The 23,037-nt window shown below is 46.1% G+C and overlaps 1 protein-coding gene across 1 annotated transcript in view; it reads left to right on the top strand.

The window, feature by feature from the left end:
- robo1 (roundabout, axon guidance receptor, homolog 1 (Drosophila)) overlaps nucleotides 1-23,037 on the top strand; it is a 1,072,119-nt gene that overhangs the window by 951,394 nt on the left and 97,688 nt on the right. Inside the window, exons 12-19 of the mRNA XM_068041298.1 lie at nucleotides 1,673-1,754; nucleotides 5,241-5,409; nucleotides 6,625-6,791; nucleotides 7,591-7,712; nucleotides 8,365-8,599; nucleotides 9,632-9,753; nucleotides 13,932-14,103; nucleotides 15,124-15,327. Of these exons, the coding sequence (XP_067897399.1) occupies nucleotides 1,673-1,754; nucleotides 5,241-5,409; nucleotides 6,625-6,791; nucleotides 7,591-7,712; nucleotides 8,365-8,599; nucleotides 9,632-9,753; nucleotides 13,932-14,103; nucleotides 15,124-15,327 (1,273 nt within the window). The remainder of the gene's footprint in view (nucleotides 1-1,672; nucleotides 1,755-5,240; nucleotides 5,410-6,624; nucleotides 6,792-7,590; nucleotides 7,713-8,364; nucleotides 8,600-9,631; nucleotides 9,754-13,931; nucleotides 14,104-15,123; nucleotides 15,328-23,037) is intronic.

Raw genomic sequence — 23,037 nt, 5'->3', positions numbered from 1 at the left:
CCCGAAACCCTCCTCGGGAGCCGGTCCCGCACAACCTGAACCAGCTCTTGGAAATGCCCTCAATACGGCATGGAGGGGTTTCCTGTATGGGCTGCTCCTGCACGCACTCCATTTCCTAGCCCTTGTCTGCCGCCGGGATACGACTTGGCAGTCCGTGTTGCCATCTGGCGGCGAGGGGAAACTCCGGCGGAGGTCTCTCTACGTGGGAGTCTTCCCCCTTTACATCGGGGACCTGGGGTGGAGGGTGCTGCACAGGGTAGTCCTGTGCAATCGACTTTTAAGTAGGTTCACGGACTCCCAGGCCACCTGCGGCCTGGACGAGTCTGTGTTCCATGTTTATATGGAGTGTGCGAGGTTGCAGGCCCTCTTTAAGTATTTAAAGGGGCTGCTCCTCAGCCCCACGCTGCTGATCTTTGGGCACCCGGTATGGGTGGGCCGGGAGGAGAATCTCCTCGTCTGTCTGCTCCTGGGCCTGCTCAAGGCTGCGGGCCGTCAGGGGGTGGGTCCACCCTGATTGCCTGCCCCTCTTCCGCAGTTACGTTCGTGCCCGGGTGTCCCTGGAGAAGGAGCATGTGGTGTCCTCTGGTTCACTTGATGCCTTCCGCGACCGGTGGGCACCACAGGGACTGGAGTGCACCATCGATGCTGAGAATGGTATTGTAATTTGAGTTTTGTTTTATTTATTTGTTTTTAATAAAGTTATTTATTTAAAATGTATATAAAGGGGGCCTGGGGAATAAAGACCTCCTCAAGCAAAATAAAAGGCCACCTTATATTAAAAAAATGGGGTTAGATACAGAGTAAAGGTTCCTCTACAAAAAGAGAGAAAAAGGAAAAAAAAACAAAAAAGACATAGGTTAGATACGGAATGAAGCCCCCTCTACGAAAAAAATGAACGCCCCCCCCCCTGCCACCAAAAAAAAGGGTAGATACAGAGTAAAGCTCCCTCTACAAAAAAAAGAGAACCCCCCCTCCCCTCCAATAAACAGGTTAGATACAGAGTAAAACTCCCTCTACACTATTCTGTCACCACCCTTGCTGCAGTGGAGATCAGTTAACTCAGGGTACACCTTCTGGGCTCAATGTCACGCAGGGCAGTGTATTTATTGCTCAGAATCTCCTGCATCAACTTGGTCTGCTCATTACCCGGGACATTATATGACTAGTTATCACACAATTTCAATGAAGAATGAATTTAATCATGAAATCACACAGCATAGTCGGGTACTATTCAGCTTACCATGCCTGTGCAAGCTTTCTTGTAGAGTTATCCAATTTTTCCCACTCCCCTGCTCTTTCCCCATAGCCCTGCAAAACGTTTCGATTTCAAGTTTTCATCTAATTCCATTTTGAAAGTTCCTTCCGAATTTGCTTCCACCGCCCTTTTAGGCAGCAAAAGCTCACAGTGTCAAAAAAAAAACTGCCCTCATCTCCCCCTCTTGTTCTTTTGCCAATTTTCCTGAATCAGTCTCCTCTGGTTATTGATTCTCACACCACTGGAAACTCTTTGGCCCTGCCAACTCAATCAAAATCCTTCATCATGAAAATGGATTCTCACACTCGTGTTACACAGCCCTGTAACTGCTTTGAGCTTTCAGAACGTTCATTTTCTGGTACAAACTCTGCCCAGCAGTTTATTTTTCACTCTCTCTCTACCTTCTCTGTCCATCAGCTGGGTGACTCTGGTCTCTATACGTGTATAGCCTCAACACCAAGTGGTGAAGCATCATGGAGTGCACGCATTGAAGTTCAAGGTAAGAAGCTCTTTTTATTCTATAAGCCCCTTTCTTGCTGAAAATGGAGGTGAGGGGGACTAGGCTTGGGATAGAAAGCCCTCCCATTTCAGTCAAACACTGTCCCATCAAACACTGCCAGGGCAGGTACAGCATGGGGTTAGATACAGAGTAAAGCTCACTCTACACTGTCCCATCAAACACTCCCAGGACAGGTACAGCACGAGGTTAGATACAGAGCGAAGCTCCCTCTACACTGTCCCATCAAACACTCCCAGGGCAGGTACAGCACGGGGTTAGATACAGAGTGAAGCTCCCTCTACACTGTCCCATCAAACACTCCCAGGGCAGGTACAGCACGGGGTTAGATACAGAGCGAAGCTCCCTCTACACTGTCCCATCAAACACTCCCAGGGCAGGTACAGCACGGGGTTAGATACAGAGTGAAGCTCCCTCTACACTGTCCCATCAAACACTCCCAGGGCAGGTACAACACGGGGTTAGATACAGTGAAGCTCCCTCTACACAATGAAAATGTTTGAAAAGATTTGCCTACTGCTCTGTGCAGAATTATCACAATTCCGCACCAGGCATCCTGTTGTCTCAATGCAATTGCTAATCACTATAAGGCCAGTTTTGTGTGTGGTGCCTAGAAAATTGACACCAGATAGCCTGGACCTTTTTAGGTCGAACTCTTACAGCCAGAGCTAGTTGCAAACCCAGATCAAAGTTGTGAAGGATCTAACTAGCGATGATATTGCTCCAAGTTAAACCAAATGTGCAGTACTGAAACAGGCCATTCAGCCCAACCAGTATATACTATACTCCACACAATATATTATATATTATATGTTTATACTTCACACAAGCCTCCTCCCACCCTACATCACCTCATTCTATCAACATATCCTTCTATTCCTTTCTCCCTCATGTTTATCTAGTTTCCCCTTAAATGCATCTATGTTGTTCCCCTTAACCAGTCCCTGCAGTAGCGAGTTCCACATTCTCACCACTCTCTGGGTAAAGAGGTTTCTCCTGAATTCCCTAGTGGATTACTTAGTGACTATCATGTTTATGGCCCCTAGTTTTGGTCTCCCCCACACGTGGAAACATCTTTTCTGTGTCTACCCTGGAAAATCCTTTCATTCTCGTAAAGACCTCTATTAGGCAACCCCTCGTTGTGTTTTAAATTGAGGATGAGTTATCCTGAATGTCCTCCTCCTGGGATCTGCCAGGTTTGGAAGTTGGGTGAGAGTTTCAAGGCTTGAACCATTGTTGGCAGTTGTGTTTTAAATATCAGAGGTCCATTCCTGATCTCATTGTCCCAACTCTTGGTAGTTGGGAAGCATCTGACAGCTACCCACTGCACACTTAGTGACAGTCTAAATTAGCAAGACCAGAATCAGAGCGATCGAAGTGGCATTTTGTTTGCTGGGGTTGTTTTGGCACTTTACTGTCAGGCAGAATATAACCTTCCTTTCCAATCACTTTGCCTCCCCTCCTGTGGCAATGATTCTCACTGGGGTACAGGGTCCACAGGCACTGAACATGCCTCCCCTGACCAGCTCAGTCTCCATATCTGAGCCTGGAATGGGTGTGTACAGCTAAACTCAAGTCTCGTCCATGCCTCCAACTCACACTGTCATGTTTCAGGAAAGGGAGTTACTGGATGGTGCTCAGGCTTGGGAATCCTGGCTGCTTTTTGTTCCCCACCTCTATCCCAGTGACCCTCAGGCCAACTGTGAAGTGATTCATTTTGGTAGGAAGAACGAGGAAAGGCAATATAAACTAAAAGACACAATTCTAAAAGGGTTGCAGGTACAGAGAGACCTGGGGGTATATGTGCACAAATCATTAAATGTGATAGGGCAGGTTGAGAGAGTGGTTAAAAAGGAATATCGGACCCTGGGCTTTATAAATAGGGACATAGAGTACAAAAGCAAGGAAGTTATGACTAACCTTTATAAAACATCGGTTTGGCCTCAACTGGAGTATGGTTTCCAATTCTGGACACCATACGTTAGGAAGGATGTAAAGTCTTTAGAGAGGGTGCAGAAAAGGCTTACAAGAATGGTGCCAGGGATGAGGAACTTCAGCGACATGGATAGTTGAAGACGGGAAGGTTGAGAGGAGATTTGATAGAGGTGTTTAAAATCATGAGGGGTCTGGACAGAGTAGATAGCGAGAAACTGTTCCCATTGGCTGAAGGATCCAGAACCAGAGGGCACCGATTTAAGGTGATTGACAAAAGAAACAACAGCGACATGGGGAAAAACTTTTTTCGCACTGAGTGGTTAGGATCTGGAATGCTGTGTCTGAGAGTGTGGTGGAGGCAGATTCAATCATAACCTTCAAAAGAGGACTGGATAATTACCTGGACAGAAAATATTTACAGGGCTAAAGAGAAAGGGCAGGAGAGTGGGATCAGCTGAGTAGCTCTTGCAGAGAGCGAGCACAGACACGATAGGCCAAATAGCCTCATTCTGTGCTGTAACCATTCTAAGATTCTATTCTATGATGGGGGCATTGCAGAAAATCGGCCGTTTATTTTTAACACTTTTGTTTATTCATTTGATACATATTCAGAATGGAGAAAAAAAATGGCTGTTTGCCAAGGATCAGCCAATCGGGTAACGGAGTCTGTTCGCTTTCCGATTGGGAAGATAGGGAGGCATTCTGGGAGATTAATGGCAAGAGTTTTGCGGGAGGGGTTGGAGGGTATTGTGGGACAGTTGGATGCGGGAAGTTATATGTTGAAACCTCCAGGAATATGTTCAACCACAGTTGGAAACCCTATTAACCACTCAAGCTGAGTTCAGCTGACAGGCAGGGGATCTAATCCGGATCGTCCTACTCTGTATAGTTTAGTTCCACATCTCGGGAAGGGGGAAGTGGAGAGACTGTGTACTTAATCTACTGAGGAGCCTTTTTGGGATGAACTGTGACAGTCAAAAGGAGAAAATGTTGGAAGAGAAGTGCAATTCAACTGACGGGACACGAACGTACCACACAAATGATGTTTAAAAAGTCCTGATTGGCTCTTGGTTCAACAAGACCTCAATTTTAAAATTTGCATCCCTCCATGGCCTCACCCCTCCCTATCTCTACAATCTCCTCCAGCCCTATAACCCTCTGAGATCTCTCTGCTGCTCCAATTCTGGCCTTTTGCACATCCCCCAATTTTAATCCCTGCACCATTGGGCTCGTGCCTTCAGCTGCCTGGACCCCAAGCTCTGGAATTCCTTCCCTGAACCTCTCCAGCTCTCTACCTCTCTCTCCTCCTTTAAGACGTTCCTTAAGTCTGACCCTTTTGACCAAGCTTTTGGTCCTCCTAATATCTCCTTATATGACTTGGTGTCAAATTTTCTTTGTTAATGCTCTTGTGAAGCACCTTGCGGGTATTTTACTATATTAAGGGTGCTATATAAATGCAAATTGCTGTTGGTTTTGATTTCTTTTATGTCCTCTTTCTCTTCCCTTGTCTTCCTCTGGGTGTCGGGACTCTAGAATTCGGAGCTCCAGTCTTGCCTCCTCGAGTAACAGATCCCAACCTGATCCCTGGTGTGCCATCTAAGCCAGAAGTGACAAACGTCAGCAAAAATGGGGTCACATTGAAATGGAGACCAAACATGATCGTTGGGGCCACACCAACATCCTACATCATCGAGGCCTTCAGGTCAGTCACGCATCTAGAGAAGTTTTTGCCCGCTTTATGACCTCCTCTGAAGTTGCTGGTTTTCCTTGGTGAACAGCTGCACAGGCAATAGCCCAATGCATGAACTTGCCCCAGTCTTCATGTCTGAGCCAGTGGCTGAGGGCATGGGGACCTGATTTCACTTGATGTTCAGTCATGGACTTTCCTGAAGAGGGAGACAAAAAAATCATAGGAGTCATTGTCTCCCCTGCCTCGTTCCCCAATGGGCTCATGATGCAATGGGTCCTTGGCCCACACTTGCTCCCGTACGACCATTGATAAATAAAGTGGTTTCTGTAATGCGGAGGATTGTGGGTATTGTAGCCACCATTACTGCCTGGTTGATCTATCAGGTGACCAACAGCAGGAGAATTGGGATGGGGCAGTTGCCGGCATTAGTGATGAAACCTCCCGGAATCCAACCGAGAGAGCAAACCCTCACCCACACACATACACAGACACACAGGGTGAGCAATTCCTCACCCGCACAGATCCAGACACCACCCCCCCCCCCCCCCCCCCACCCCCCACAAGCACATTAAAAAAAATTCTTTCATGGGATGTGAACGTCATTGGCATTTGCTGCCTATCCTTAATTGCCCTTGGCAACTGAGTGTCTTGCTAGGTCATTTCAGAGGGCAGTTAAGAGTCAGTCACATTGTTGTGGGTCTGGACCAGGTAAGGACAGCAGATTTCCTTCCCTGAAAGACATTAGTGAACCAGATAAGTTTTTGCAACAATCGATGATAGTTTCATGGCACCATTACCAAGACTAGCTTTCAATTCCAGATTTTTATTAGTTAATTGAATATAAATTCCACCAGCAGCCATGGTAGGATTTGAACCCATGCCCCCAGGATATTATCCCGGGCCTCTGGATTACTAGTTCAGGGACATGACCACTATGCCACCATCTCCCGTCTACACTACTTGACTTCCTCTCCTAAACCCCTGGGCCACTGAAGGCAGTTCCCGAGCTTCCATTACATCTCCCAGTGAGATTGGCCAACACAGCATAGGCCACAGACGGCACATGGGAATGTTATGGTCTGTACAATAATGATCTTTATTTGATGAGAAATGGGAAAGCCAAAGGATTTTCCAAGGGAAACAGGATCAGGGTGTTTCCGAGTGTTTTGCTTTTGCCTTGTGTCTGTGTGATTTTCCTTCTATCAATTCTTGTGACATTATTTACAGCCATGCAGCTGGCAGCAGCTGGCAAACAGTAGCAGACCGGGTGAAGACGGAAACATACCCCATCAAAAACCTCAGATCGAACTCTGTCTACCTGTTCCTTATTCGAGCAGTCAATGCTTATGGTCTCAGTGACCCCAGTCCGATATCAGACCCAGTAAAAACCCAAGGTGAGCCTTCCTCAACAGTTAAACCTGACGTCAAAGGGCGGGATAAAGGAATAGTGTTTCAGTCCCAGTGAGTTGCACACTTTACTCTGTATCTAACCTGTGCTGTACCTGCCCTGGGAGTGTTTGATGGGGCAGTGTAGAGGGAGTTTTACTCTGTATCTAACCCCGTTTTTTTTTTGTTAGATGGGGACAGTGTAGAGGGAGCTTTACTCTGTATCTAACCCCGTTTTTTTTTTGTTTGATGGGGACAGTGTAGAGGGAGCTTTACTCTGTATCTAACCCCGTGCTGTACCTGTCCTGGGAGTGTTTGATAGGGACAGTGTAGAGGGAGCTTTACTCTGTTTCTAACCCGTGCTGTACCTGTCCTGGGAGTGTTTGATAGGGACAGTGTAGAGGGAGCTTTACTCTGTCTCTAACCCGTGCTGTACCTGTCCTGGGAGTGTTTGATAGGGACAGTGTAGAGGGAGCTTTACTCTGTCTCTAACCCGTGCTGTACCTGTCCTGGGAGTGTTTGATGGGACAGTGTAGAGGGAGCTTTACTCTGTATCTAACCCATGCTGTACCTGTCCTGGGAGTGTTTGATGGGACAGTGTAGAGGGAGCTTTACTCTGTATCTATCCCATGTGGTACCTGCCTTGGGAGTGTTTAAATCTGGCACTGGATACAGCAAATTTCTGGTATATTCCATAATTTAGCTATTTGATGAGTGAAAATTAAGATTAAAAATAGTGGAAGGTTTTTTATTGAGGTTTGATGTCTGTTAACTGGAAACTAATGCATGGCTATTTAATTCTTGCAGATGTCCCACCCACTGGTCAAGGAGTTGACCATAGACAAGTGCAGCGAGAACTTGGTGAAGTGGTTGTCCATCTTCACAATCCCATCATCCTTTCTTCATCTTCCATCCAGATCCAGTGGACAGTAAGCAATGATCCATCGATTTTGTGCAGCTTTTTTTTTGAAGAGATCAGAAATTCGACTGATATTGGGTCCAGTGCGGCAGAAAGGGACAACGCTAGACCCATGCTCAATTCTCTGTTTTGTGCTGAGTTAACAAATCTCTGCCTGCTGGGTTCCTGGAGTCTTATCTGGACTCAGTTTCCTTGAGTTAGGGAGGGATGCAAGAAGAAATTTAGCCAGGAATTCAGGGAAGTCACATGATGTCCCAAATGCAACCACCTCTGCCCCATGACCCTGACTTTGTTTGGCTAATATATCAATTGATCAGTAATGGTGGCTGTAGTACCCACAAACCACTGCACTCCAGAAACCTCTCTATCCATTGAGTAGGACTGCTGGAAGCTGGGTGATTGAGGGTGGCCTCACCTGACAACACTCAATGTCCAGGCACACATGGGTACATGGAAAACCAGCCAGTGGAACCTTAAACCAGCAAGACTCAATGTCTTCAAGGAAGGAGACAAAAGTTGAGAGGACTCAACATCCCACTCACCCAGTCCAGACGTTGGTTTGACCTGTAAATCGCTGTGTGTCTCAGGGTAGATGAAGACCTCCCTATTTGCTGCTCTGCTTCTCTTTCCTCTTTGACCGCTCTCCTATCTTTCCTCCCTAGGTGGATCAGCAGTCACAGTATATCCAGGGATACAGGATACTCTACAGACCATCATTGCCGGACAATGGGCCAGACTCTGACTGGTCAGTCTTTGATGTGAGGTCAGCTACAGATCGCAGCGCCGTGGTCCCTAAACTACGGAAAGGCATGGGCTATGACATCAAAGTGCGGCCATTCTTCAATGAATTTCAGGGTGCAGACAGTGACGTGAAATACGCCAAGACCTTGGAAGAAGGTAAAACACGAAGTATGGCAACCTTTTATATTTTGTGACTTCATCCTGTGATTGCCAGCCATATTCTATTCCTGCTATTTTATTTGGTGATTCCCTATTTGGGCTTTACACTGCAAAGTCTTTTGCACAGTGGAGGCTCTCCTGCTTCTGTCATAAGATGCAGAATTTGAATCCTGCTCCAACACACAAGTAGAGACCAGAAGACCCACATTCAGCTCACCCAGTCGAATGTTTATAGTACAACAGTCAGTTGTGGCACCTCAGGAAGGATATATTAGATCTTGGAGAGAGCGTAGTACAGAGTCCCCAGAATGATAGAGGGGCTAAAAGGGTTACATTATGAGGACAGGTTGCACAGACTAAGCTTGTATTCCCATGAGTGTAGAAGATTATGGGGTGATCTAATTGCAGTGTTTAAGTTGATTAAAGGGTTCGACAGGGTAGATAGAGCAAAACTATTTCCTCTCATGCAGGGGAGTCCAGGGCAAGGGGGCAGAATCTTAAAATTGGAGCTAAGCCATACAGGGGTGATGTCAGGAAGCACTTCTTCACACAAAGAGGAGTAGAACTCTCGCCCCCAAAAAGCTGGGGATCAATTGATTTTGACCTCCTTCTGCGGCTTAAACTTTCGTTGATGCTACGAAAACATTAAAGCTGAGATTGATAGATTTTTGTTCGGTAAGGGTAAGAATATTAAGGATTATGGAATCTAGGCGGCTAGATGGAGTTAAGAGACAGATCAGCCACTGAATGGCGGAAGAACCCCGAGCTGCTGAATGTCCTCTTCGTGTTCCTTTGTTACTATCTTTACTCAATCCCATTTTGACCAGATGATTTTGCAGCAAGGCGTTACTGGATAGTGTATGGGTGAGTTAAAAAGTGTTTTGAAATGTGGAATAATTTTGTTTGTAAAAAGATCTTAATTGTAAAACCCATTACAGATAGGACAAAGGCAGGGATTTGTCTTTAAATCTGTATGTTGTTATCACGCACTAACACTGCCACTGGTTATTTTACCCTCTGACTGAACAGCCCCCAGTTCTCCACCCCAAAGGGTCACGGTAACGCTGAATGATGGGAATGGAACTGGCATCGTGGTTGCTTGGCAGCCACCCCCTGAAGACTCTCTAAATGGTGATCTCCAGGAGTATAAGGTAAGGTATGGCCTCTTGAGCACCCCCCATTTCCATCGCTGCATCATTGATGGCCGTTCCCGTCAGCTGCCTGGTTCCTAAGCTGTGGAATTCTCTCCATAAACCTCTCAGCCTCTCTACATCTCTCTCCTCATTTAAGACGTGCCTTAAAATCCAAGCTCAAGAGTCAATAGCCTTGAAATGGCTGTTTGCAATATTATCAGGTGGAGGCTTAATCTGCACATTTCCTCGGCTAACTATTTTAACACAGACGGACCCCGTTCACTTATCTTAAGCAGATAGCGTGCCTGTTAAATACTCACAAAGAAATCTCATGAGAAGGTGGTTAGCGCTCGGCAATGCTGCTTCTAGGCTTGTGCCTTGATTCAGGTTGTCTTCCTGCTGCTCAGTTCAGCCTTGCCAATGTCCTGGGGACCTTGGCTGAGTCACTCGCCTTGGGTTGAGAAACACAGCGTCACAGTGTGAAGCTCGATCTGTTGTCAGTGGAGATCTGTCCCCACCTGCTGGACCAGGCGAGAGTTGTAAGTGTTTACTGATGGGCCTTTGTCCTTGCACTCAGCACCACTGATTCAGCAGACTTGGACTCAATTGTCCGAGGTGGCGACAAGATAAACTTTCACAAATTAAATAAAATGAGCGAGTGGCTGCTGCAGTTTCTTTAACCCCTCGCTGTTTAGTCATCACTTAGACTGAAATGTTTTCTGATCAGGTGAAGGGTTTTCTGGCAGCAGGACGATTAGCCTCAGGAACAGTAGCCTAGCTTAGTCCGGGAGAGGGGATGGGGACCGGTCCTGGATTCCTGCTGAAGAGGATATTTTATAGAGGTGTTCAAAATCACAAGGGGTTTTGATAGAGTAGATAGGGAGAAATTGTTTGAACTGGCAGAAAGGTCAGCAACCAGGTTCTTTACACAGAGAGTGGTGGGTGCGTGGAATGCACTGCCAGCGGTGGTAGTAGAAGCAGATACATTAGGGGCATTTAAGCGACTCTTGGATAGGTACATGGATGATAGTAGAATGAAGGGTAGGTAGTTAGTTTGATCTTAGAGTAGGTTAAAGGTTCGGCACAACATCGTGGGCCGAAGGGCCTGTACTCTGCTGTACTGTTCTATGTTCTATGTTCAGAGGATGCAGATTTAAGGTGATTGGCACCAGAGGCAACATGAGGAAAATAACTTTTATATAATGAGTGGTGCGGATTTGGAATGCACTGCCTGATAGAGTGGGTGGATTCAGGTTCAAGAGCAACTTTCAGAAGGAAATTTGATAAAACTTGAGAAGGAAAACTTTGCAGGCTATGGGTAAGAGCTGGGAGTGAGACTCTTTTCAAAGAGCTAGCACAGGCAGGATGAGCTGAATGGCCACTTTCTGTGCTGCATGATTCATTAATTCTATGATTCCTGTTGCTGACTGCTTACCTGTTCCTGAGTCTGTGGGTCGGGCTTGGCTGAAATTATCTAAAGATCTTTTACAACAGCCCCTGTCTGGACTGGTAGATGAAGAAATGACTGCTTGGAGGTTGTTCTGTATCAGTGCACCATCAGGAAAGGGCAGGGAAGGGGACATTTAAAGATTGTCCTCTCAGAGGGTCAGTACTGAGGGAGTGCTGCACTGTCGGAGGGTCATTAATGAGGGAGAGCTGCAATGTCGGAGGGTCAGCACTGAGAGAGTGCTGCACTGTCGGAGGTTCAGTACTGAGGGAGCGTTGCACTGTCGGAGGAGCAGTACTGAGGGAGTGCTGCTCTGTCAGAGGAGCAGTACTGAGGGAGTGCTGCACTGTCGGAGGAGCAGTACTGAGGGAGTGTTGCTCTGTCAGAGGGTCAGTACTGAGGGGGCGCTGCACTGTCGGAGGAGCAGTACTGAGGGAGTGCTGCACTGTCGGAAGGTCAGGACTGAGGGGGCGCTGCACTGTCGGAGGAGCAGTACTGAGGGAGTGCTGCTCTGTCAGAGGAGCAGTACTGAGGGAGTGCTGCACTGTCGGAGGAGCAGTACTGAGGGAGTGTTGCTCTGTCAGAGGGTCAGTACTGAGGGGGCGCTGCACTGTCGGAGGAGCAGTACTGAGGGAGTGCTGCTCTGTCAGAGGAGCAGTACTGAGGGAGTGCTGCTCTGTCAGAGGGTCAGTACTGAGGGGGCGCTGCACTGTCGGAGGAGCAGTACTGAGGGAGTGCTGCTCTGTCAGAGGAGCAGTACTGAGGGAGTGCTGCACTGTCAGAGGGTCAGTACTGAGGGGGCGCTGCACTGTCGGAGGAGCAGTACTGAGGGAGTGCTGCTCTGTCAGAGGAGCAGTACTGAGGGAGTGCTGCACTGTCGGAGGAGCAGTACTGAGGGAGTGCTGCACTCAGAGGAGCAGTACTGAGGGAGTGCTTCACTGTCAGAGGAGCAGTACTGAGGGAGTGCTGCACTGTCAGAGGAGCAGTACTGAGGGAGTGCTGCACTGTCGGAGGAGCAGTACTGAGGGAGTGCTGCACAGTCGGGAGGGGCAGTACTGAGGGAGTGCTGCACAGTCGGAGGAGCAGTACTGAGGGAACGCTGCACTGTCAGGAGGGCAGTACTGAGGGAGTGCTGCACTGTCGGAGGAGCAGTACTGAGGGAGTGCTTCACTGTCAGAGGAGCAGTACTGAGGGAGTGCTGCACTTTCAGAGGGGCAGTACTGAGGGAGTGCTGCACTGTCGGAGGAGCAGTACTGAGGGAGTGCTGCACAGTCGGAGGGGCAGTACTGAGGGAACGCTGCACTGTCAGGAGGGCAGTACTGAGGGAGTGCTGCACTGTCGGAGGAGCAGTACTGAGGGAGTGCTGCTCTGTCAGAGGAGCAGTACTGAGGGAGTGCTTCACTGTCAGAGGAGCAGTACTGAGGGGGCGCTGCACTGTCAGAGGGGCAGTACTGAGGGAGTGCTGCACTGTCAGAGGGTCAGTACTGAGGGGGCGCTGCACTGTCGGAGGAGCAGTACTGAGGGAGTGCTGCACTTTCAGAGGGGCAGTACTGAGGGAGTGCTGCACTGTCGGAGGAGCAGTACTGAGGGAGTGCTGCACTGTCGGAGGAGCAGTACTGAGGGAGTGCTGCACTGTCAGAGGAGCAGTACTGAGGGAGTGCTGCACTTTCAGAGGGGCAGTACTGAGGGAGTGCTGCATTTTCAGAGGGGCAGTACTGAGGGAGTGCTGCACTGTCGGAGGAGCAGTACTGAGGGAGTGCTGCACTGTCGGAGGAGCAGTACTGAGGGAGTGCTGCACTTTCAGAGGGGCAGTACTGAGGGAGTGCTGCACTGTCGGAGGTTCAGTACTGAGGGAGCGTTGCACTGTCGGAGGAGCAGTACTGAGGGGGCGCTGCACTGTCGGAAGGTCAGTACTGAGGGGGCGCTGCACTGTCAGAGGGGCAGTACGAAGGGAGTGCTGCACTGTCAGAGGGTCAGTACTGAGGGGGCGCTGCACTGTCGGAGGAGCAGTACTGAGGGAGTGCTGCTCTGTCAGAGGAGCAGTACTGAGAGAGTGCTGCACTTTCAGAGGGGCAGTACTGAGGGAGTGCTGCACTGTTGGAGGTGCCATCTTTCAGATCTCAGGCTGTCTCAAAGTGCTTTCTTGCCAATAAAATGTAGGCACTGTTGTAATGTAGAGAAACACAACAACCAATTTGCACACAGAAAACTCTTACAAAAAGCAATGTGATAATGAGCAGATAATTTTTTTTTAGTGATGTTGCTCGAAGGATAAATATTGACCAGGACACTGGGGAGAACTCCCCTTCTCTTCTTCAAAATAGTGGCAGAGAATCTTTCACATCCACCTTGGGGGCCTCAGTTTAACGTCTCAGCTGAAAGGCAGCACCTCTGACAGTGCAGCGCTCCCTCAGTACTGCACAGAGACTGTCGGCTTGGATTATGTGCTCAAGGCTCTGGAGTGGGACTTGAACCTACAATCTGTGTGTTTGAAGAGGTGATATTGAGAGCTGAGGCACAGCTGACACAAACCCTTATTCTCATCATTGCCACCAGTAATGCGAGGATAATGCTGGGAGCTGAGGAGGGAAATGAGCCAGGGTTTACCAGGATTCATCACTGTCCTGTAATCCTTGGGGGAGGCGTGGGAGAGATGCAGAGGATTTGTTGGAAATGGCCTTCATGGTCGAATAGCTGACGCGCATGGGACCTGAAGCTGCCCTGATGCCTTTTTCTGTTTCCGCTCTAGGTCTGGTGCCTGGGCAATGAGAGCCGCTACCATATCAACAAGACGGTGGTGGGCACGGCACTCTCTGTGGTCATCCCATCCCTCACCCCTGGGGTCAGATATCGTGTGGAGGTGGCAGCCAGCAACAGAGCAGGTCACGGCGTCAAGAGTGAGGCTCAGTACATCCAGCTCGGTGAGTGGCTGTCAGGCCCAGATCTGGCGATAATCAGGCTGGTACCCGGGCTGACTGCAACCAGTTTTTGGGCTGAAACACAATGGGTTTTGGGTGGGTAAATGTGTTGGGCCAAACTCTCTCAGCTGCCTGTCTCTGTCAGGAACTGTCAGCTCTTCACTCCTGCCTCTGACTGGGATGATGTCCAAACTTCTTGGTGTTGAGGTCGGTTTATCTTTCCTGCCCTGTCTCTCGCCAACTCTGGAGCTCAGCAGCAGCTTGTTATGGGATCAGCATTGAAAGGAGATGTCCTCAAGCTGACACACTGACTCAGAAAGGAGGCTTCCCACAAATCTCAGCCCCTCTCTCTCCCTCTGTGTCTCTCTGTCTCTCTCACTGTCTCTCTCTGTCTCTCTCTCGCTATTTCTGTCTCTCTCTCTCTCTTTTCCTGGCTCTCTGTCACTCTTGTTTGTGCCCTTCAGTCTCTATCTCTCTGTCTATCTGTCTCTCTCTTTCTTGATCTCTCAGAATCTCTGTCTATCTCAGTCTGTCACTGCATTTCTCGATCCATGCTTCTCTCTCTCACCTCTTTCTATCTCTCAGTCTCTCTCTCTCTCTCCAGTCCTCTCTGCCTCTCCTGATGAAAGGTCATTGACCTGAAATGCTAACTCTGGCCTGAATTTTACGCCCTCCCCGGGAGAGGGCTGGGACGCGGTGGGTGGGGGGTTGGAGGGGGGGGTGGGGGGGGAGGCGTGAAGGCGTGAAATCTGGCAGGATGGTGGTGGTGCTGTGACCATCGCCTACCCACCTCCACTGGAAGTGGTGGCAACCTGCCCGCTCTTGGACCAATTGAAGCCAATGATTCATGTTGGAAGAGAACCTGCAGAAACGTGCTGTAATGCACCACCTAGTGTCCAGTGCCTGCAACTGCATCGTGACTGTTGACATAGAAAAAAAATCAGTTGGTTAAAAAAAAACGCACACTCAGTAAGGGAAACAAAAGCTTTCTCTGAACTCACTGCCGTATCTTTCTTTCTGCAGATTCCTTCGGGAGGCTGAGCCCAGAGCGGTCGGAGGACCAGGTCAGCCTGTCACAGCAGATCTCAGACGTGGTGAAAGAGCCAGCTTTCATCGCAGGAATCGGTGCTGCTTGTTGGATCATCCTGATGGTCTTCAGTATATGGCTGTACCGGCACAGGAAGAAACGTAGCGGCTTAACCAGCAGCTACGCTGGGATGAGGAAAGGTGCTGTGTTTTCATTTTCTGTATTTAACTAGCTGTAGTTGGAGCTTTACTTTGTTCTAGGAGTGTTTGATGGGACAGTGTAGAGGAAGCTTTACCCTGTATTTAACCACTGTAGTCCTTGGGGTGGAGGTGCATCCACAGTGCTGTTAGGAAGGGACTTTCCGAATCTTGACCCACCAACAGTGAAGGAACATTGGTATAGTTCCAAGTCAGGATGGTGTGTGTCTTGGAAGGGAACTTGCAGGTGGTGGTGTTCTCATTTATCTGCCGCTCTTGTCCTTCTAGGTGGTAGAGGTTGCGTGTAGGAGCCTCGGTGCTTTGCTGCAGTGAATTTTGTAGATGGTACACACTGCTGCCACTGTGCGTCAGAGGTGGAGGGAGTGAATGTTTAAGTTTGTGAATGGGCTAATCAGCAAATTAATACCTCTCATTGCTTTCAAAAACAAGCGAAGCCGAACTTTCTTCAGGAAGAGAAGGCTAAACCTACAAGAAGACACATTTGGGGTGGGTGGGAGTATAACAGGAGACTTACCCTCTAGTGGTATTGAACCCCTCAGGATGGGAGCATCTTAGGGAGACTAAGGGTCGGATTGTCTCTGTCCCTCCTTAAATCCAATGGGATCGAAATTAGTATATGTTGAATCAGTTTTCTCAGACATAAAATTGGCTCATTTTCACAAGGGGACAGTTGTTGATCCCAGTGTTAAATTTCTGGAGCCTATTGATCAGGTGTCCCAGGTGGGTGCCTGAAATAAGAACAACAGCCTGTTTAATTTCTGCGTTCACAAGCAGCAATCTCGCTTTCTGTGACTGGGGGAAAAGCAAATTGACTCCACAGGAATAGTGATGTACCCCCTGCCAACCTCCTGGCTCCAGTTACTCCCCTCCTCACCACACCCTGCTCCCCCACCTCTGACTTACCAGAGGGGCACTGCCAGTGAGGTGGGCAGCCCAACATCAGTCTCATTCCCTCAGGCAAATTAATTGACTCCTCGAAGCGTCTTAAAGACCTTGATTAGATCACCCCTTAATCTTCTATGCTTGCAGGAATACAAGCCTAGTCTGTGCAACCTGTCTTTTAATTGAACCATTTTAACCCTGGTATCACTCTGATAGAGCTTTGTTGCAGCCACTCTAAGGGCAATGCATCCTTCCTGAGATGTAGTGCCCAGAACTGAACGTGGTTCTCCAGATGGGGTTGGCCCAGTGCTCCATAAAGCTGTAACATACCTTCCACCCATTGTATTCAAGCCTTCTTGAGATAGAGGCCAATGTTCCATTAGTTTTTTGAAACTCTTTTTCATACTTGTGCACTAGCTTTTAGTGAATTCTGTACTTGGATCCCCTAAATCTCCTAGCTTCTCGCCATTTAGAAAATATTCTGATCTATCTTCTTTAGTTCAAACCCCACACTGTCTCCACATTGAACTCCATCTGCTAGTGTTTTGCTCAATCTATCCGTGTCCCTGTTGATACCCTCTTCAACATGATTCACTCAGCCACGAACATGTTGTCACAGCAAACTTTGATGTACATTTCCAATTCCTTCATTGGAATTATTTAAACAGCACCAAGTGTGAGACTAGAAAACATGCCCAGGCAAACTTTCACCCCACTATGTTTATTCTCCAATCCTGTCTGATTTTTCAGCCAGGTTTCTGTTAGCACGATGTAATCTATATCTTCCTGTACAACATAACTGCTGCTACCTCCCACCCCAGATTATTTCCCAAACTCAGTGCGGTAATACATGCACTTTATCATTCTTTTATTATTTAAATCCAATCCTTTCTCTTGAATTATTTTTTAATTGTATATTTACTCCATTCTCTTCTTGCTTTTACTGCTTTTATTTATTGGTCCTCTTCTTCCTCCACATGCCGTCTTCATGATGTAAATGATTTTTGACTTCCCTATTCAGTTTTACTCATTCATGAAGCTCTCTTCCTCGTCAGGTCTCCAGCATCCCGAGGGATTACTAGAGCCAGAACTCCGCAGAATAAAATCTTCGCCCCAAAGCTACCCATTTAGACACACATTGACTTTCCTAATCTTCCTGTCCTTTCCTATTGTCACACACATGTGAGAGTGTGTAGACGTGTGAGAGTGTGTATACATGTGAATGTGTGCATGAGTGTGTAACTGTGGGCTGGATTTTATCCCAGTGATGGTGGTCCCCCGTTGCAATTTATCAGTGAGCAGCCAATTAACTGCCCGCTGTCAGGGACACCGTCACTTTAAGGGACGAGCTTCCGTTTCCAGAGCTGCTGGCCAGTCGGAGGGCTGCCAGCTCTGCATTACCAGCAGCACCGCCGGGAGCGGTGGCCACTCAGTGACCCCGGGGCAAGTAAGTGGGGTCAGGATCATCGGGGCCAGTCAGGCAGGCCCAGGCGACAGGGTTGGGGGGTAGGTTTGTGTGGGTCGGGGGATGGGGGGGGGGAGGAATATTGCTGGGGGAGGAGTCCTCTATGGGCCATGGATGCCCCCAAAGGGGATCATCCACCCCACAAGGCTGCTAGGAGGCCATCAGGTCTCACCTGACAGTGTCTCCATGCAGCGACGGACCCTTCCGATGTTCTCTTAAGGGCTTCAATTGGCCTGGGACAGGAAAGCCATCCTCGGCCTCCCCTGCCCCGGGCAAAATGACAGGGGGTTCAGACAACATCAGGAATGGCACCCCTTGTCATTTTGTTTGTCCCTCGGCCTCCGTTTCCGTCTCCCACAGCAAGATAAAATCCTGCTCTATGTGAATGTGCGTTTGTGTATATCTGCAATATACATATATTTGTGTGTCTAGATTCATATATATTTGTGTGTGTATATACATATATGTGTGTGTGTATACATGTGTGTATATTTGTGTATATATGTGTATATATGTGTACATATATGAGTGTGTATTTGTGTATGTATATATAAATATGTATGTGTGTGCATATATATATTATATATATATATATATGAGTCGGTTTATGTATGTAAGAGTGTGTGTATATGTGTGAATATGTATATGTGTGTGAGTGTGAGGACAGGCTTGGGCTTGATTGTGAATCTCCCTGCAGTTGAATGCCCTACTGCCCTCGCCCCCTCACCCCCTCCCTCATCCACTTCATATCTTGAGCTGAAGAATAGCTACTTTATGGGCACTCTGAGGGGGGTGAGGAAAGAACATCTCGTTGGTTTAGTTTGACCTGTATCCATGTGAGTAATCCAGCTACACCCATCCTCAGCATGTGGGAGAGCCAGCGTGGGTTTATCTTACTTTCAGATATGTGTTATTAATCTGTTTCCTCAGTAAACTTCCTAGTCCCCGACACCTGTCTTTAAAAAGCTCCTTTCACGTTCCCATCAAATCACCAGTCGTTTATACCGAGCTATAGCTTTAAACAAGTGCTGTCCTCGCACACGCAACCTTTTGTTTCCAACTCTGATCGGAACAGAATCTTCTCTCTCCCCCGCCAAACTTCAGTACAAAAATCCTGGGTTTTTTTTCCCTTTCTGACATATTGTAACTATGGTTACCTTTTGCGTTCCTTAGATTACTTGTCAATGCATCAAAACAGACTCAAACGAAAGGTAAAGAAGGGACCTGGTTAACGAGGAATGCAGTGTAGCAGCTCGGTTAGTGAGAAGGGAACTAGGCTTCTGGCCTTTGAAGACCATGGGGATTACTGGGGCATTGGAGAGCTGCAAATGGAGCCAATGGCACAGAGGGGACGGGTTGGATTCAAAGAGCAGTGCCATGCTACAACAGATGGCACAGGAGTGGGATCAATAGGTGGGTCCAGGTTGGAGGAGCTGGTACAAGGTCCACAGAAGGGTTAAATTTCAGGGACAGTAACATGACAGAGCAGGTGGCACAGACTGCGTGCAACGAGTGGGTTTAAGCTGCAGTGCCATGGTATAATTGATGGCAGAGGCTGTGTGGAACGAGTGGGTTTAAGCTGCAGTGCCATGGTATAACTGATGGCACAGGCTTTTTCGAACGAGTGGGTTTAAGCTGCAGTGCCATGGTATAATTGATGGCAGAGGCTGTGTGGAACGAGTGGGTTTAAGCTGCAGTGCCATGGTATAATTGATGGCAGAGGCTGTGTGGAACGAGTGGGTTGAATGGGCCAAGTGCCCCCATTCTCATTTGCACATTCTGCAGATATTGACAGCACACCGATCCTCACTGAGAGATGTCAGTGGCAACTTGTACTGCAGCAATAATATATTACATCCGATCAGAAAGGTCATTGTGCGAACTATCGGAAATCTGCATCCGTCTGTTGGGCCATGGAATGACCAAGTGGTATCAACAGATTCTCCTTCACTCCGATCTTTAACTTCACATCCTTCATTTCTGTATCCCTCTTTCTCTTTTGCTGCTCAGAATTTTCAAGTGTTTCCTCCTTGTTTTTGTTAGCGAGAGGGTAATAGAGTATTCAGTAAACACAGACACTGATTTAATAGAGTATTCAGTAAACCCAGACCCTGATTTAATAGAGTATTCAGTAAACCCAGACACTGATTTAATAAAGTATTCAGTAAACCCAGACACTGATTTAATAGAGTATTCAGTAAACCCAGACACTGATTTAATAGAGTATTCAGTAAACCCAGACACTGATTTAATAGAGTATTCAGTAAACCCAGACACTGATTTAATAGAGTATTCAGTAAACCCGGGCCCTGATTTAATAGAGTATTCAGTAAACCCAGACACTGATTTAATAGAGTATTCAGTAAACCCGGGCCCTGATTTAATAGAGTATTCAGTAAACCCAGACACTGATTTAACAGAGTATTCCGTAAATACAGACATTGATTTAAACAGAGTATTCAGTAAACCCAGACGGTGATTTAATAGAGTATTCAGTAAACCCGAGCCCTGATTTAATAGAGTATTCAGTAAACCCAGACACTGATTTAATAGAGTATTCAGTAATCCCAGAGACTGATTTAATAGAGTATTCAGTAAACCCAGACCCTGATTTAATAGAGTATTCAGTAAACACGAGCCCTGATTTAACAGAGTATTCAGTAAACCCAGACCTTGATTTAATAGAGTATTCAGTAAACCCAGACCCTGATTTAAAAGAGTATTCAGTAAACCCAGACACTGATTTAATAGAGTATTCAGTAATCCCAGAGACTGATTTAATAGAGTATTCAGTAAACCCAGACCCTGATTTAATAGAGTATTCAGTAAACCCAGACACTGATTTAATAGAGTATTCAGTAATCCCAGAGACTGATATAATAGAGTATTCAGTAAACCCAGACACTGATTTAATAGAATATTCAGTAAACACAGACCCTGATTTAATAGAATATTCAGTAAACACAGACCCTGATTTAATAGTGTATTCAATAAACGCAGACCCTGATTTAATAGAGTATTCAGTAAACCCAGACCCTGATTTAATAAAGTATTCAGTAAACCCAAACCCTGATTTAATAGTGCATTCAGTAAACACAGACCCTGATTTAATAGAGTATTCAGTCAACCCAGACCCTGATTTAATAAAGTATTCAGTAAACCGACACTGATTTAATAGAGTATTCAGTAAACCCAAACCCTGATTTAATAGAGTATTCAGTAAACCCAGACACTGATTTAATAGAGTATTCAGTAAACACAGACCCTGATTTAATAGAGTATTCAGAAAACCCAGACCCTGATTTAATAGAGTATTCAGTAAACCCAGACACTGATTTAATAGAGTATTCAGTAAACCCAGACACTGATTTAATAGAGTATTCAGTAAACCCAGACACTGATTTAATAGAGTATTCAGTAAACCCAGACACTGATTTAATAGAGTATTCAGTAAACCCAGACACTGATTTAATAGAGTATTCAGTAAACTCGGGCCCTGATTTAATAGAGTATTCAGTAAACCCAGACACTGATTTAACAGAGTATTCCGTAAATACAGACATTGATTTAAACAGAGTATTCAGTAAACCCAGACGGTGATTTAATAGAGTATTCAGTAAACCCGAGCCCTGATTTAATAGACTATTCAGTAAACACAGAGACTGATTTAATACAGTATTCAGTAATCCCAGAGACTGATTTAATAGAGTATTCAGTAAACCCAGACCCTGATTTAATAGAGTATTCAGTAAACCCAGACACTGATTTAATAGAGTATTCAGTAATCCCAGAGACTGATTTAATAGAGTATTCAGTAAACCCAGACCCTGATTTAATAGAGTATTCAGTAAACACAGACCCTGATTTAATAGAGTATTCAGAAAACCCAGACCCTGATTTAATAGAGTATTCAGTAAACCCAGACACTGATTTAATAGAGTATTCAGTAAACCCAGACACTGATTTAATAGAGTATTCAGTAATCCCAGAGACTGATTTAATAGAGTATTCAGTAAACCCAGACCCTGATTTAATAGAGTATTCAGTAAACACGAGCCCTGATTTAATAGAGTATTCAGTAAACCCAGACACTGATTTAATAGAGTATTCAGTAAACACGAGCCCTGATTTAATAGAGTATTCAGTAAACCCAGACACTGATTTAATAGAGTATTCAGTAAACACAGACACTGATTTAATAGAGTATTCAGAAAACACAGACACTGATTTAATAGAGTATACAGTAAAACCAGACACTGATTTAATATTGTATTCAGTAAACCCAGACACTGATTTAATAGAGTATTCAGTAAACACAGACACTGATTTAACAGAGTATTCCTTAAATACAGACATTGATTTAACAGAGTATTCAGTAAACCCAGGCGGTGATTTAATAGAGTATTCAGTAAACGCAGACCCTGATTTAATAGAGTATTCAGTAAACACAGACACTGATTTAATAGAGTATTCAGTAAACCCGGGCCCTGATTTAATAGAGAATTCAGTAAACACAGACCCTGATTTAATAGAGTATTCAATAAATCCAGACACTGATTTAATAGAGTATTCAGAAAACCCAGACACTGATTTAATAGAGTATACAGTAAAACTAGATACTGATTTAATAGAGTATTCAGTAAACCCAGACACTGATTTAGTAGAGTATTCAGTAAACCCAGACACTGATTTAACAGAGTATTCCGTAAATACAGACATTGATTTAACAGAGTATTCAGTAAACCCGAGCCCTGATTCAATAGATTATTCAGTAAACACAGAGACTGATTTAATAGAGTATTCAGTAAACCCAGACCCTGATTTAACAGAGTATTCAGTAAACCCAGACCTTGATTTAATAGAGTAGTCAGTAAACCCAGACCTTGATTTAATAGAGTATTCAGTAAACCCAGACCCTGATTTAATAGCACATTCAGTAAACCCGAGCCCTGATGTAATAGAGTATTCAGTAAACACAGACCCTGATTTAATAGAGTATTCAGTAAACACAGACACTGATTTCGTAGAGTATTCAATAAACACAGAGACCTGATTTAATAGAGTATTCAGTAAACCCAAGCCCTGATTTAATAGAGTATTCAGTAACTCATGAACCTGATTTCATGAAGTATTCAGTAAACACAGACACTCATTTAATAGCGTATTCAGTGAATGGAGACTCAGGTTTAAAAGTGTATTCTGTAAACCCAGACACTGATTTAGTACTGTATTCAAAAAACGCAGATCCTGATTTCATAGAGTATTCAGTAAACACAGATGTTGATTTTATAGAGTATTCAGTAAATCCCGGCCGGGATTTCATAAAGTAGTCAGTAAACACAGAA

Source organism: Heterodontus francisci, chromosome 10 (genome assembly GCF_036365525.1).
Source record: "Heterodontus francisci isolate sHetFra1 chromosome 10, sHetFra1.hap1, whole genome shotgun sequence".
NCBI classification, from domain to species: Eukaryota; Metazoa; Chordata; class Chondrichthyes; order Heterodontiformes; family Heterodontidae; genus Heterodontus; species Heterodontus francisci.
The sequence above is the reverse complement of the archived record's forward strand: the minus strand, read 5'-3'. Positions and strand labels throughout refer to the sequence as shown.